The sequence below is a fragment of the Zea mays genome, chromosome 10 (genome assembly GCF_902167145.1).
Source record: "Zea mays cultivar B73 chromosome 10, Zm-B73-REFERENCE-NAM-5.0, whole genome shotgun sequence".
Classification (NCBI taxonomy): Eukaryota; Viridiplantae; Streptophyta; class Magnoliopsida; order Poales; family Poaceae; genus Zea; species Zea mays.
Genome location: NC_050105.1, coordinates 126995852 through 127009964, shown reverse-complemented (window position 1 = coordinate 127009964; position 14113 = coordinate 126995852). Strand labels below are relative to the sequence as shown.

The 14113-nt window shown below is 38.9% G+C and overlaps 1 protein-coding gene and 1 long non-coding RNA gene across 2 annotated transcripts; both read left to right on the top strand.

Moving 5' to 3' along the window:
• The first annotated feature begins 6168 nt into the window (after positions 1-6168).
• LOC100276570 (uncharacterized) lies at positions 6169-9352 on the top strand. Its single transcript, NM_001150328.2, has 3 exons — positions 6169-6370; positions 7242-7493; positions 8320-9352. The coding sequence occupies exons 2-3, from the start codon at positions 7274-7276 to the stop codon at positions 8970-8972; spliced, it is 873 nt and encodes a 290-aa protein (NP_001143800.2). The 5' UTR covers positions 6169-6370; positions 7242-7273; the 3' UTR covers positions 8973-9352.
• A 3893-nt stretch (positions 9353-13245) lies between these two features.
• On the top strand, positions 13246-13864 carry LOC109943151 (uncharacterized). The gene is made up of 2 exons (XR_002265839.2): positions 13246-13277; positions 13427-13864. It is a non-coding gene; the product is annotated as an uncharacterized lncRNA (long non-coding RNA).
• The last annotated feature ends 249 nt before the right edge of the window (positions 13865-14113 follow it).

Here is a 14113-nt window from a genome sequence, read left to right as displayed (position 1 = left end):
ACCACACACTTAGGTGTCTCTTGCTTTAATTACAAGTCACTTGAGAAATAGAAGGGAAAAGAAAAAGGTCAAACCAAGTGACAGGAGCAACAAACAACACAAGTGATCCTCTCACAAGCCTTAATGCACTAGAGTTGATTTTGGGACTTTGAGTGGATTGATTGTTTTGATTGTGTCTTGGAGTGTTGGGCTCTTGCTCTTGCAATATGAAGAATTCAGAATGCTTGGATGGAAGTGAATGAGGTGGTTGGGGGGTATTTATAGCGTCCCAACCACTTCTAGCCGTTGGCCGAATTCTGCTGGCGATGGGCGCACCGGACAGTCCGGTGCGCCACCGGACAGTCACTATGGACTGTCCGTGCGCGCCACGTCAGCACAACCGTTAGGGTTCAGAGCTGGTCGACCGTTGGAGCCTTTGTCGTCTTGCTGCACCAAAGATAGAGATGATGATAAATCCTATTAAATTTCCAAGAATGACAATAAAACAAGCAAAGCAACAATGGCAATAGCAAGACGACATATGAAGTTGTATCCTTGAATTATAACTCTATGCCTAACCTTGGTTCTAGAACTATCTATAATGTACCCATAGGCAAGTTACCTCATTTTGGTGGGACTAAATTTTGTCAAGTGGAACCACATGATGAAATCTTATCTTTTAGGTCTTCATTAGGATCTTTAGAAGTTGTCAAGAATGGTATGGATAAGCCACTTGATCCTAGCAATACAACATCACTTGAGTACTGCCACATTCATCTAAATGCTCAAGCCACTAGTGGCTTGTTGAGTGCCTTCAGTGGGGAAGAATACAAAAAAAGCAATGGGTTTGGAGGTTACCAAGGAAATATGGGACACTTTGCACATTATTCATGAAGGGGTTGATAAGGTAAGGTAATAAAAATTGATTTATTGATGGCAAAGCTCAACTGGTTCATAACCATGGATGGTGAAGGGCCATAAGAGATGCTTAATAGGTTAATGGTTATTGTTGGAAATATTAGAAGTCTTGGTGGAGATGAAGTCAACGATGGTTGTCAAAATAATGCTAGAGGCTTACTCACCAAGAAATGAGAATATTGTGACATTGATTAGAGATAAGAAGTCTGATCATTTCACACCAAGTGATGTGCTTATAAGAACCATAACCTTTGATATATAAATAGAAGAGGCACTTTAGGGGAGAAAGATTGGAGAGTTGCAAGTAAGATTGTTTGACATGAAGATCAAGAAAATAGCTCTCATGGAAAACAAATCAACCCTCTAATAGGAAGTTCAAGTTCAATAAAGAAGCATCAACTAGCAAGTCAAAGGCACAGAAGACGATAAAGGAAAGGGTAGAAACATCATCATCATAAGTGAGAGTGAAAGTGATGGTGAACAATATGAATAAATTGAAAATATCACTCTCTTTGTGAAGAGGTACCACAAGAGACTCAAGAAGAAAGGTTACAAGGTGGTGAATTGAAGGTTTTCATACAAAAATAGATCATGTTACAAATGTGGAACTGACAAACATTTTATTGCCATGTGCCATCACTACAAGAGATATGACCTTCTATTATGTTTAATTTTGTGAATGATTAGTGAAAAATTATCACAGTACATACTATGTGACGCTATTATGACAAAAACTAGTTCGTCACCTATCTTTTGTCTCTAATCTCTTCATTTCCACTGATTCTTTCTAAAACAAACTACATAAAGTTATTGACTCCATCAAGATGTGACTGGCTAAATAGCCTACAAGTCATCCAAGATCTGCCCATCTGCAAGATTTTAAGAAATAAGCATGCGAGTATATATATAATACATTAAAATTAATTCTTATTGAACATTTATAAGTCATAAGAAGTAAAATAAATTCCTTAATGATTGTAGCTCACAAAAGTAGTCTAGTTTGCTAATTATGACCATTCTAATATAATTTTGTATTGAATATGCAAAGATGTTGTAATTAACTACTATTCTAGACTTCTAGTTCCCATTGCGCAAATATGTAAAATCTTGGTCCTGCAAGCAAGAAAATAACAACCTGCAGGAAGTATCCCTCCATCAATAATGCTAGCCCAATCTACAGAGACATGAAAGTAAATATAGGACCACTTGAATCTAAAACCTACATTCTTACATCCTCTAATATCAAGAACCGTAGGCATTCATACCTTCTTGCAGGGCAACACAGGAACATGTGGTTGTAGAAGCTCTATACAATGAGGCGTAACAACATGGTACATCGTGTGGAGGCAACAAAATGGTGACCTGCAACATGTGGAGGCGGTGGTGTAGTGACCTACAACGGAGCGACATCGTGCGGGTGGCCGCAACAACGTCTGGCAGCTCGAGCACGAGCTTGAGGACTTGTTGGTGCCTCATCGGCAGAGGCATCTTAGACTGTTATCTAGGGGTCGTTGCCTAGCATCTTCGACTCGTTGGTGATGTGGTGGCTCGGTCTGCTCCCAAGGTTGCAAACGCAAAGTCACCCCATGAGGCAGACCTAAATTACAACACAAATAACGAGTCAAATAAAAGTATTACAACAAAATAATGCTCAATTGTGTGTCATAGTGGTGATATAATTGACTTAATAATCGATAGATGCAAGGTTCAATTCCTGTGGCATATATTTTTTCTTGTATTTCTTATTGTTACTCAAACCATATGACACATAGACCAATTTAATGTTACTAGAGCCTTTTCCTTGTTTTTTTATCTCAGTTTGGCATATTTTTTCTTCTATTTTTCAATCTTTAATTTTACCATGTAGTTCTTTTTATTTCACTCACCCCGATGTATCTCTCCAATATTTTCCTTTAGTTTCACTTAACCAGTGAATGAACCATATGATACATGGATCCATTTAATGTTTGTAGAGCCTAATAAAAACATAGGAAAAACTTATGACAAATAAATTTGTCATAACTTTATGACTTTTTCTTTATGACATGTTATGACACGAACATGTTCGTCACTACATGTTAGCAGGCTACTTCATGACACTTTTTAGTGGTCTTTAGTGACGGGACAAAATTTGTCACTAAAAACCCTAACTTACATAACATCACTAACAGGGTGACATAACAACAAACAACTCTTTTGTCACCATAAATTAGTCATAGATGTCTTGTAGTGCACATGAAAAGAAGATAACAAATACAATAAAAGGGGGCAAACATGGCTATGAGAAGAACAATACAATGGGAAACTCACACTAGACATGAGTGGGGTTTATCAAAAGAGAGCTTAAGTGAGGAGGATGAGATAGTTGCTATCATTGTCATTCATAAGTCATCCACCACACCAAGGCTCTTCAACATGTTCGATGATGATGATTGCCCCTCACATTTGTATCATGGCAAATGGCGAGATGTTAAACCCAACCAAAATCCAAACCTCCTCCTAGTGATATATCTAGTGATGAAGAAATTAATCAAATAATTAAAAATTTGGATAAAAGACCAAGTTTTTCATCACTAAGCTAATATGGGAATTAGGGAGAGTACAAGATGAGCTAGAATCTACAAAGGACATTCTTATTGAACAAGAAGACCTTTATATTGCTAACAAGAAAGGTATTGCATTGGAGAGAAGTGAGGTGAACACATTGCACAAGGCTTTGGCCAAAGATCAAGAATCCCATGTTATCATAAAGAAAAAAACATATTCCCTTAAGCAAAAGTATTATGACTTAGATGGAAAGTATAAAGAGTGTGAGGAACAATATAGTATTATTTGCAATAACAATTCACATCTCCCCAAGGCAAAAGATTCTTTTACCCCTTCCATTAGCCAAGGTTGTGAAAAATGTTGCAATATTTATTTAAAAGTTTATACCACTAACCTAGCAAATATAGAAGCTGAGAAAGGAAATTGATATGCTAAACAAAACCATAAAAATGGGATGCATGGATTGAAAGCCTCAAAATAATGGCAGGAAGGTGGAATAACCAAAAGACTGCAATATAAGAATGGGAGGCATCCATCTCAACGATGAAATTGGGCACAGAGAAGGTACCAAGGCCAATGGAAGGAAGCTAGTACATGGTATTGAATGTGTAAAGTTTGAAAGAAGGGCTATATTGTTACAAATACAACATCTTAGAAGGGGTTTTGCATTATTCTAGTCTATGTTGATGATCTAAATATCATAGGATGTGCAGAGAATATTGAGGAGGAAATCATCTGCCTCAAGATAAAGTTTTAAATAAAAGACTAAGGGAATATCAAGTTCTATCTAGGCCTGCAAATACAAGGTCTCCTAAAGAAATTTGAGTACAATAGTCAACCTATTTGAAAAAGGTTCTTAAGAAATTTAACATGACAAAGGCACACCCTTTAAAGACTCTGATGGTTGTATGGTCCCTTTAAAGGATAAAAACCCCATTTAGTTCAAAGGCAATTGTGAGGAAACTTTGGGACTAGCCGTCTTGTATATTAGTGCTATTGGAACACTGATGTATCTTGCAAATTGCACTAGACTTGATATTACATTTATAGTAAATTTGCTAGCACGCCATAGTGCAAAACCAACCCAAAGACAATAGGTCAATGTTAAGACAATACTAAGATACCTCAAAAGCACTCAAGATCTTGGCATGAATTTTCTAAAGAATTAGTACCAAAGCATCATGGCTATGAGTAGGTCAGATATCAATCCAATCCCTACACCAGATCTTAGGTTGATTTTATGTTTCTCTTTGGTGGCATTATGTTTTATGTAAATCGAGAAAACAGACCTTAGTAACTATATCTACTAGCTACTTAGATATCCTAGCACTTTATGAAACCACATGGGAATATGACTAGCTATGGCATATGATTGGTTATATCTAAAAGTCATGTGATTTCAAAATCATTGAAAATTCCATCATTATGTGAGGATAATGCAGCATGTGTTGCACAAATGCAAATGAGCTATATCAAAAGTAATATGATAAAACATATAACTCTTGATAGTTTTTATCCTCATGAACACTAGAAGCAGGGTGAGATGATTATTGTGAAAGTTAAATCTTGTGACAATCTGTATGGTTTATTCACTAAATTCTTACCAGCAACAATGTTTAGAAAATATGTAGCAGTATTGGTATGAGGCATATGAGCCTGTTCGCTTGGCTTTAATCCGTACCAGTTTCTACTGCTTCTACAATGTTTTTATCTTTGTGAATTTGTAACTTCAACAGTCCAAACAGTCGACTTTAATTCGAAGCGAACAACACAACCGTTGTTCGGTTTGCTTGCTTGATGTGTTGTTTTCTATTGTTTCTAAAATATATTGAGCCTTAGGATAGCGACAGCAGCAGCACAAGCGGCTTTAAGCCCAAGCGATTAAGGATGTATTTGGTTGGACGTATAAGAAGGGATGGAAGTGGGTGGCCACATTTTCTATAGTGTTTGGATGAGAGTCACACGAGAACAAGGTTAACACGAAAGCAATTGTTGGTGGCGGCGTGATCCAAAAAATCGAGTGAACGATGTCGCCCCCGCCTCATACTAATTTGATCTCAAACCAAACACATCCGAAGGAGATACTTCTAATCACAAGCCTAAGTTTGGGTCCAAAAGATCTTAATTTTTAAATCTTGAAGATTGCTGTATCACGAAGACTTTGTACTATTTTCTCATCACGAGTTTTTGTGAAGTTTCTCATGGATGTTTTTTAACAAGGCAATAAGTGTAATATATTTGACGACACAATGCATTTTTTTCTATTTTTCTATTGGGGTTTTGAATTTTTTTATGAGACATGGGTTTGTCACGGTATTACGAGGAGTGAGTGCTCAGAAACCTTAAAAGGTTGGCTTACTTCTTTGATGAGGCTATATATATGGATTCATGCTCTCTTATAATAAAATATATTATAAATCTTTCTATATATTTATTTTCTATGTATTTTCTTTATCGTGTTGCATGATAAAAAAAACGAGATCCCTGTATCTTCACACGTGCTGATTTCTTCTAAAAAGAAAGATGTGGGATCAAAGATCCTGTGTATAACAGTTCGTTGCAATTCCAACTTCGCAAGGCCCATAAGCGGCCCACAACCTTCCTTTTTCTCGGAGATTGCGGTCTACAATGGGCCCGAACCCAACAAAATTTGGGACGGAATCCGCATTCCCGGGCCCGGAGTCATCGCGTTCGTTAACTAATCTCTCTTCTTCCTTGACGAACACCCTTTCCTTCCTCGGCTTCGTTTCGTGCTTTCCTCAACCTCCCCACTTCCGTGGCGCGCAGTTTGTCCGCTGCTTCACGGAAATTCCTACGGGACCTGTATATATTCGCTGCGCAGGCGGCCCCGCCTCCGGCCGTTGTTGTCTCCGCTCACCCCGCCAGTATCCCGGCGTCCCAATTCCAGGAACTTTCGTCGCGTCAGGTGCGTGATTTCTCCATCGCTCTAGGTTGGTCCGATTTATTTCGGAATTTCCTGTGAAATTTCTGGTTTGTTGTGACCGAGAGCGACGTCCTGTAGTGTAGTTCCTTGGAATTCTGTTTGGCCGAATGCTTAGGAGGATTGTTGGAGTGTGAATCAAGGCCAGGAAACTATAAAATTGTATGCGTTTGGGTAGGATGAAACATAGAACCGAACCCGGGGAGCCTGATTTCAGGAGCCCAGCCGCCTTCACAATCGGGTTTCCTTGTCTTTCAGCACATAGGGTTTAGACAAAAAAAGGGTGAAATTAGCATGCCTAAATTGGAGTTCACAATCAGGGCAGAAAATTTAGGCCAGTATCCTCGAGAGCCTCCTCGCGATTCTGATATGCATTGGGGCGAGGTACCTCAATTTGGAGATGCAAATAAGTTAGCCGATTTGCGCCTCAAGGACATTACAATAGCCGACTTTGATATTGGCGTTAGGACAGAGAATCCTGTGCGATCCCCTCCAAAGTTGCCTTTCGATAAGAAGGCAGTGGTGGTGCCCAAGTTGGCCCTCCCCTGGCTAGGACCACTAGATAAGTTGTTTGTAGAGACGTCACCAAGGAAGCTGTGCAGATTAAGGAGGTGGAGAAGAGTAAGGAGGCAGTCGCCTGACAATCCGTTGCAGCTCAACATCAATTATTTGGTGCTAGCGACGGGCTATTCACTAGGCATAATTGGGATGAAGACTGTTGGAGATTGTAATAGGAAAAGAGTTTGGGTGAAGGATTTTGGTTTTGCAGGAAAAGGGTGCAAGGCACAAAGAAGGGCTGTTAGGGACAGGAGACATGCTTCCTTTGCCGAATCTTACTTGATAGCATCTGATGCAGGTGATGCTTTTAGCAACTACAAGCATAGAACAATGTTGATGCACTATGATGTGGATAGAAGTGAGGACCGGCAAAGTGAGGAGGTTCAGTCAGCATACAGAAGGGACAGTGACATTGGTGAGGAAATGATAATAAGTAGCGAAGAGCAAAATGATGAAAATGAATGGAGCTGGGTGAATCAAGATAGAGATGGTGGTCCTCTTGCTGAATCGGTTTCTTCACTTCATATGACACAGCAAGTCCTTGAAAATGGTAAACATCTTATATTTCTTCATGTTTCTTATGCACTTCTTTTTAAGTTGCTTTTGTGCCTTCTCACACTTTAAACTTCAACCATCTTAGATTTTTTTTGTGGCTTGTTTAATACTGTGACTTAATTAAGTAACACAGTACAGGCACTGTATTTTTCCGGTACTTCGAAAGTTGGAATTTCATGGTGTTCCAGGTTTGCTTGCTGAAGTAAATTTCTACACAGCACTCTCTTTTTAAATCTGTTGCTTTTTCCAAACATATCTGTGCTGACTTTGCTCGTGCACCACGTTTATTTACTAAATAGGTTGTTTTCTTCATTTATATGTTATGGTAGTTTTCTACACCTCCTCCTGAATAATGTACGAGTAATTGTGTCTTGTTCAGTGCCGCATTATGCAGCACTTGGCAAAGTATGCCTAAGGTCATGGCTATCACTTCCTGCCTTCCCTTTTCTATTTTTTTTTTCAATCCGTAGACCCATACAATGATCAATTCTGATAGTATGCAGTATGCTTTCCACATCAGTAACAGATTTGCTCTCACTTCATTTTGGAAAGAAAAGTAATGGTTTGTTTATTCACAATATAGTATAAGGGACAAGTGTGCACTTCTGGAGTATTTGGACACTTTGGCTAGTTCTAGTTGTAATGGATCACATAACTCTAGTGGTTCTTGGTTATAACAAAGCTGTGCTATCCTATTTATTATTGAGTTATTCTTTCCATAGATACCACTTGATTACCGTTATTTTTTTTTAAAATTATTTAGTCTTTAAGCTCTAGTTTATGTTTGTATTAACCACCTCTGGGTTTTTTGTGCTGCTCAGAGATACAAAAATTATCAGAACTTGGCAAAGAACTTGAGGCGGAGGAATCCACTTCTGGTAACAAAGACCAAGATGTGATCGTTTTGCCGTATGCAGAGGTCGATATGTTGAAATTGAATGAGAAGATGGAGCATCTTGAACAAAAAGTGAAAGAAGTGTCAAACACCATCAGAGAGAAAGACTTAAGGCTTTCCAAGCTTCAAATACTGATCGGTACTGCAGATAGGGCAACGGTGGAGGAGGCAGCAGCTAGCATCGACCAGCTAGAGACAGAGTTCGAGCACCATCTCCAGGAGATACTGGAAGCTGAAATCCAGTATCTGGTGATGATGAAAGCGAGGCAGAACTGGCAGGTCCGGGCAGAAGACCAGATGGCCTTGGAGGAGCACAGGGCGTCTGCTGCCGGGGACAACACCAGGATGCTGCTCAAGCTACGAGAGACGGAGAGCAAGATCGTGATGTTGAAAGAGCAGGTGGACAAGCTGGAGGTCCGGGAGAAGGATCTCTACCGGACGACCGAGGTCCTGAAGATGCAGAGCAGGACCTTCAAAGTGTCCCTCTTTGGCCTCGTCCAGCTGATAATGATGTGCCTGTCCCTGAAGATGTTCTTCGCGCAGGTCTCGGCGCCGTTTGACGAGGTTGTGCCGACATGATGATGCCCTGCCTCGTTTGGATGCATTCGTATCCACATGGATTGACGTGCTCAGTTGGTGTTCTCTTCCGTCTGTAACTTCGTTCGCCGGGTTTGTGATGTCTTAACGTGTATCTTACTGTAGCTGTAGGCCTGTAGCCAGCACCCAGCAGGTAGTATAGTTTCTTAGTCGTACATGCACTTGTGATGATATACGTCAGAAGCTACGCGTGTTCTGTAAAAACTAATAATGTAGGTCTGTGCATAAATTGGGTTCGATTGACAACTAGGCTAGCTGACGGTCTGCAGCTACCAAATCATGGATTAATTAGGCAAACTAAATTCGTCTCTTTATTTAGTCTTAGTTTTGTAATTTTATATATAATACTTGTAATTAAAATTTAAATATTCGATACGACATAGACTAAACTTTAGTCAAGGGAACCAAATATTTTATGAAGGGACTTTTCCGTTAGAAGTGGATTAAGGACATATATAACTTTATTTAATACCTTGTCTCTTGAAGGATCTCTAAGTGGTTCAATAAAAAAAATATAAGGTCACTGAGCAACCCATTTATGTAAAGTAAATAATCTACATCTGACTTGATACAAACCCGCACCACTAGCTTCTTACTTTATACCATTTCGAGGTGAGGATTGATTACTTGATCTAAAAAACTCCTAGTTAATGTGCATCAACATTGGAGTCGGTAGCTTCGTCTTCTGCCGCATGTTTCAAATCACTTATTCCTAGCTGCCAATACATGTGCCGAAATAGAGGAAAGAGTAGCAAACAAAACCATCATGACCTAGCATACGACAAAATTCTGTGGAGAGACTGTGTTTTACCCAGAGTCTCATCCATTTCATCACAATAACATCTCATCACATAGAAGTGTTGAATCCCATCTCATAAAAGTAAAGACTCACAACAATAACATAAGTCACAAGTCTCATAACACTAACATCAAAAGAAACATCGCTGTTGTCGATCATTACAAGGGAACTGAGACGAATTTTGTTTGCTACCTCCATTAGTGAAGAACACATTGACAAAGTCATCGTTGTCATCTTGTTGTTATGCCAGGAAGGTAGGTGGAAGGGTTTGATATACCTGTGTAAAGTACATTCACTGAGTTACAACTCAATATAACAAGTAGTTGATAATAGAATGATGAAGCATACCTGAGGTCCGAGTGAAGGCCAAGGAAACTATACTGGATGTGGAGGTGGTGGCACCACCTATCCCCTGCCTTGTGCTAGTTGCTACAAAAGTGTCAAATTCATTCATATCAGTGTTTTAAATCAATACATAACTTAAAGTGAAAACTAGTATCATTAAAACTTACTTGAAGGAGTGCTTGCTACTGTTGGAACTGAGTTGCATAATAGGTCTGTTGTTGTGCAACTTGCCTCAGGTATACCTCTTAGGCCTCTTGCTGCTGCTACTAGTAGCTAAGTTCTGCTCGCGGTCGCTCTACTTCTGTTGTATCTACAAGTAGGAGACCACATTGACCCTTCCTAATCTGAACCCTCACATGACTCTATAAAATTATGTTATCGAACATCGAGTATCTACAAACAAGTATCAACACGACATATTCAAAGTATATGTTTTCTACTTGCATCCATGAAACAAGAATATATATATATAATCCGCACCTTCCATGAGGTTTTCCACCCCTAGAATACATAGTCTGAGGATCAATAGGTTACATCCTTCAATCATAGTCTGGTCCATGTTGACTAGACATTGTCTTGACATATGCAACCTAAATACAAAAGAACCATGCAATCAGATATACAAAGTTTTCTAGAAACAAAATCTACCAAGTTGTGCAAAAAAACTCACCAGACAATGTGATGCCACCTGGCTGCACAACACATCTGTGTTTGTAGGATTTAGTCTTATGTGCCCCCTTAGGTAGACTTGAACGTCACTAGGCATTACACCATTTCTAGCTTCATATATGTACATTTGAGAAGCATATAACCATAAATTACAGCTAACTCATTTACAGACAACGAAAACAGAATCAATTGCACTTACCATTCGTTTTGATAAATGAAAGTGATCGTCACTTATGTACATGTGATACATCTATGTTCCATGATTGGCGCTTTGTTGCACAGACTTAACATTGAACTCATTTATAGTCCAATAATGGCATAACACACACCAAGCAACATCATTGGCGGCTATTCATGTAATCGAATACTACACGAAGACAATTCATTTAGAAGTAACACTAACATCAGGAAATAATGCAAATTGTTCCAACACAGACATACATCATTTACCTGAATGATTTGTTCCTCACTCATCTGTAGTCCATATTGTGGTGCCTCACTCTTACTTGCTGGACGTCGCCCTTCATTACTCAACATAGCTTGAGAAATCACTTGGATCTAAGCATAATACAATATATGTGTAACAACATCTGCCATGATCCTATGGAACATGGAGTGTGCGTGCTTGTTATGGCTATCACCTTCAGACAACTTATAATATTTCTGAAAAACATACATAGTCAAAAAAACATTAATGGGAATAAATCATCGAGATAATAATGTGGCAATAAGGCAAATAAACATACCAAAAAGTCATGCCACACTACAGCTTGCACATTTTCATGTTGTCTTTTAACCGCAAGGGCATATTGATCTTATCCTGTGACCGGGACCTCCTAATCATCCTCATTCACCAACCAAAACCATCTCAGACGATAGATATTGTCCAACAATTTCTTTACTTGTCCTTTATGTCCTATGCCGGTGAAAGTTGTATCCACCCAAGCTCTAACAACACAAGTACAAATTTCATAAATAATCGTGTAAATGCAATTTATCATAATAACAAAGCAAATATACTCTTACCCATCTCCAATCTATATTATCTCAACTTTCTCGTCCAGTTCTTTAGGAGGGAGACCCAACAGGTCCTATGTGGCTTCCAGACACATGTAGATCCTCCAACTCTTCCACATCTAGAACCTCCATCTAGACCCACCAGCTCCAGAACCAGCACCTCTAGAACCTCCATCTCTGGACCCACTAGCCCCCCATCTCCCAACCATCCACCTTGCATCCATGGGCCACTCTCGCCATCCATTGTGGTCATCATATCCCGAATTCACACTTCCTAGACATCCCCACTCTGGCCATCCACCTCATTGTCCGCCTGCACATCCTCTCCCATTTGCCTCCCATCCTAACTCACTCTCATCTTCAGAATAATCTTGTAGAAGAAAATTAACACTTAATTTAGTCATTCTATTGAAACCAAAATTTCCATTATACTACATATATATTGGTTACCTCATCCCTCTGTACGACAATTGCCTGACCCTGCAGCTCTAGAACATGTTCTAAGTTATACGCCTGCTTGAGCTTGAACTCATGCCCTAGAACACTAAATCCTCCTTTCTCATACTAAAGGAGGCTCTCTTCACAAGACCATTAGCGAACTGCTTGATCTTTTTATACATCCTATTTTTAAAGCAAAATCAAATTAATCAACAAAAATATAAAAAATGAACAGTATGTGAATAAAAGTACTAAAATGAACAAAATCAAATATATCATTACATGTCAGTCGTATTGAAAATAAGGACCAGATTGATTCCTTCGACTTGAAGTTTCCTACTTCGACTTTTGCTTCTCTTTTGTGGGAATTATGACATCCCCACGATCTCCCACTAATGACTCTGGCAAAACCTTTGTATTTATATGAAAATTTCTTCAACTTCTGTCTAGAACCAATCACCCTTCTTGTGTAACTGTTCACGAAGATTTTGTACACTACCCATGTCGCTTCCTGTTTTCTACATGGATAAGGCATATAGTATACTTGGTCGACTTTGTGAGCAAGAACAAATTTGCTACAATCGCGTGTTTTCAGCTCATGTTTGACTTCTACCATGCAAAATTGGTTTTCTATAGTCCCTTGATTCGGATCAAACTAAACACATTTGAAGAACATCACTTTAAGATTTTTGCTCCCAGCGAGGTCATACTGGAGTATGTCTTTAATAACTCCATAGTAATTCATCTCTCTTCCACAATCATCTACAGCCATGCGTACAACTCTAGTATTTGTTGTCGTCACAAAAGGATGAGAAGATTCAAATTTGGTTGAATGAAACTGAAACCCCTTGATGGCATATCGAATGTAGCTCCTAACTTTTACGATTGTGTAAGACATGAAGCAAGTGCTTATCTAAGTTTGGAATTTTCTCACACTGTCAATCAAATGGTGAAATTATGTGTCCAAAATAGAATATATAAACGAAGCTGAGGCACGACCGCATGACTCGTCTTCTCTAGTAAATTAAACTGGCTTAGATAAATTCGTGTTTTGATTTGGAGTTTTGGACATATTGCTTGTAGGGATTTGGACACATAAATTTAACTAGCTTGGATAAATGGATTTGAAAAGGTTACTTGTATGAATAAACGGATTTTGTTTATGCAGATTGCGATGTTAACTCCCAACGAAAGTAGCAACCCTCAATTTCAACCTCCCTCATCTCAAGCATCTGTTGAGGGTGGAAGTGGGCTTCCAGAGAATGTGATTAATGTTGAACAGGATGGTGATGAGGATGAAGAAGAAGTAGAAGTAGAATAAAATGGGAGAAAAAGAAAATTGAATCTGCAATGTGGAATGAATTCAAGAGGGTAAAAGTTGGAGATGTTTGGAAGGAAAAATGTAATTATTGTTCAAAGAATCTTTTGAGTGTAACAAAGAATGGTACATCTCATTTGAAAGCCCATCTAGAGACATACATCTATCGAAAGAGGAATCCTAGAGATAAGGTCCAAAGCTCTTTGAGGTTCACATCTAGTAGCGAACAAGGACAAGTGTCGATTGAGAAGTATGTTTTCGACCAAGATGTGGCGAGAAAGGCCCTTGCAGAAATGGTTGTTTTTCATGAATATCCATTGTCCATTGTGGATCATGTTGGTTTTAGAAGGTACTTAAGTGATGTTCAACTGATGTTTAAGATGATCAATAGAAACACTTTGAAGAATGGCATCATTGGGATTTATGAGTTTGAGAAGAAGAAGGCCTTGAGCTTTATGCAGAAGAATAATGCAAGAATTACAATAACGACTGATATGTGGACAACTGAGAATCAAAATAAAGGCTATATGACTGTTA

Coding starts and splice junctions, on each gene's coding strand:
- LOC100276570 (NM_001150328.2), top strand. CDS start 7,274: ATGTTGATGCACTATGATGTGGATAGAAGTGAGGACCGGCAAAGTGAG. Junction 7,494..8,319: donor ACAGCAAGTCCTTGAAAATG/GTAAACATCTTA, acceptor TGTGCTGCTCAG/AGATACAAAAATTATCAGAA.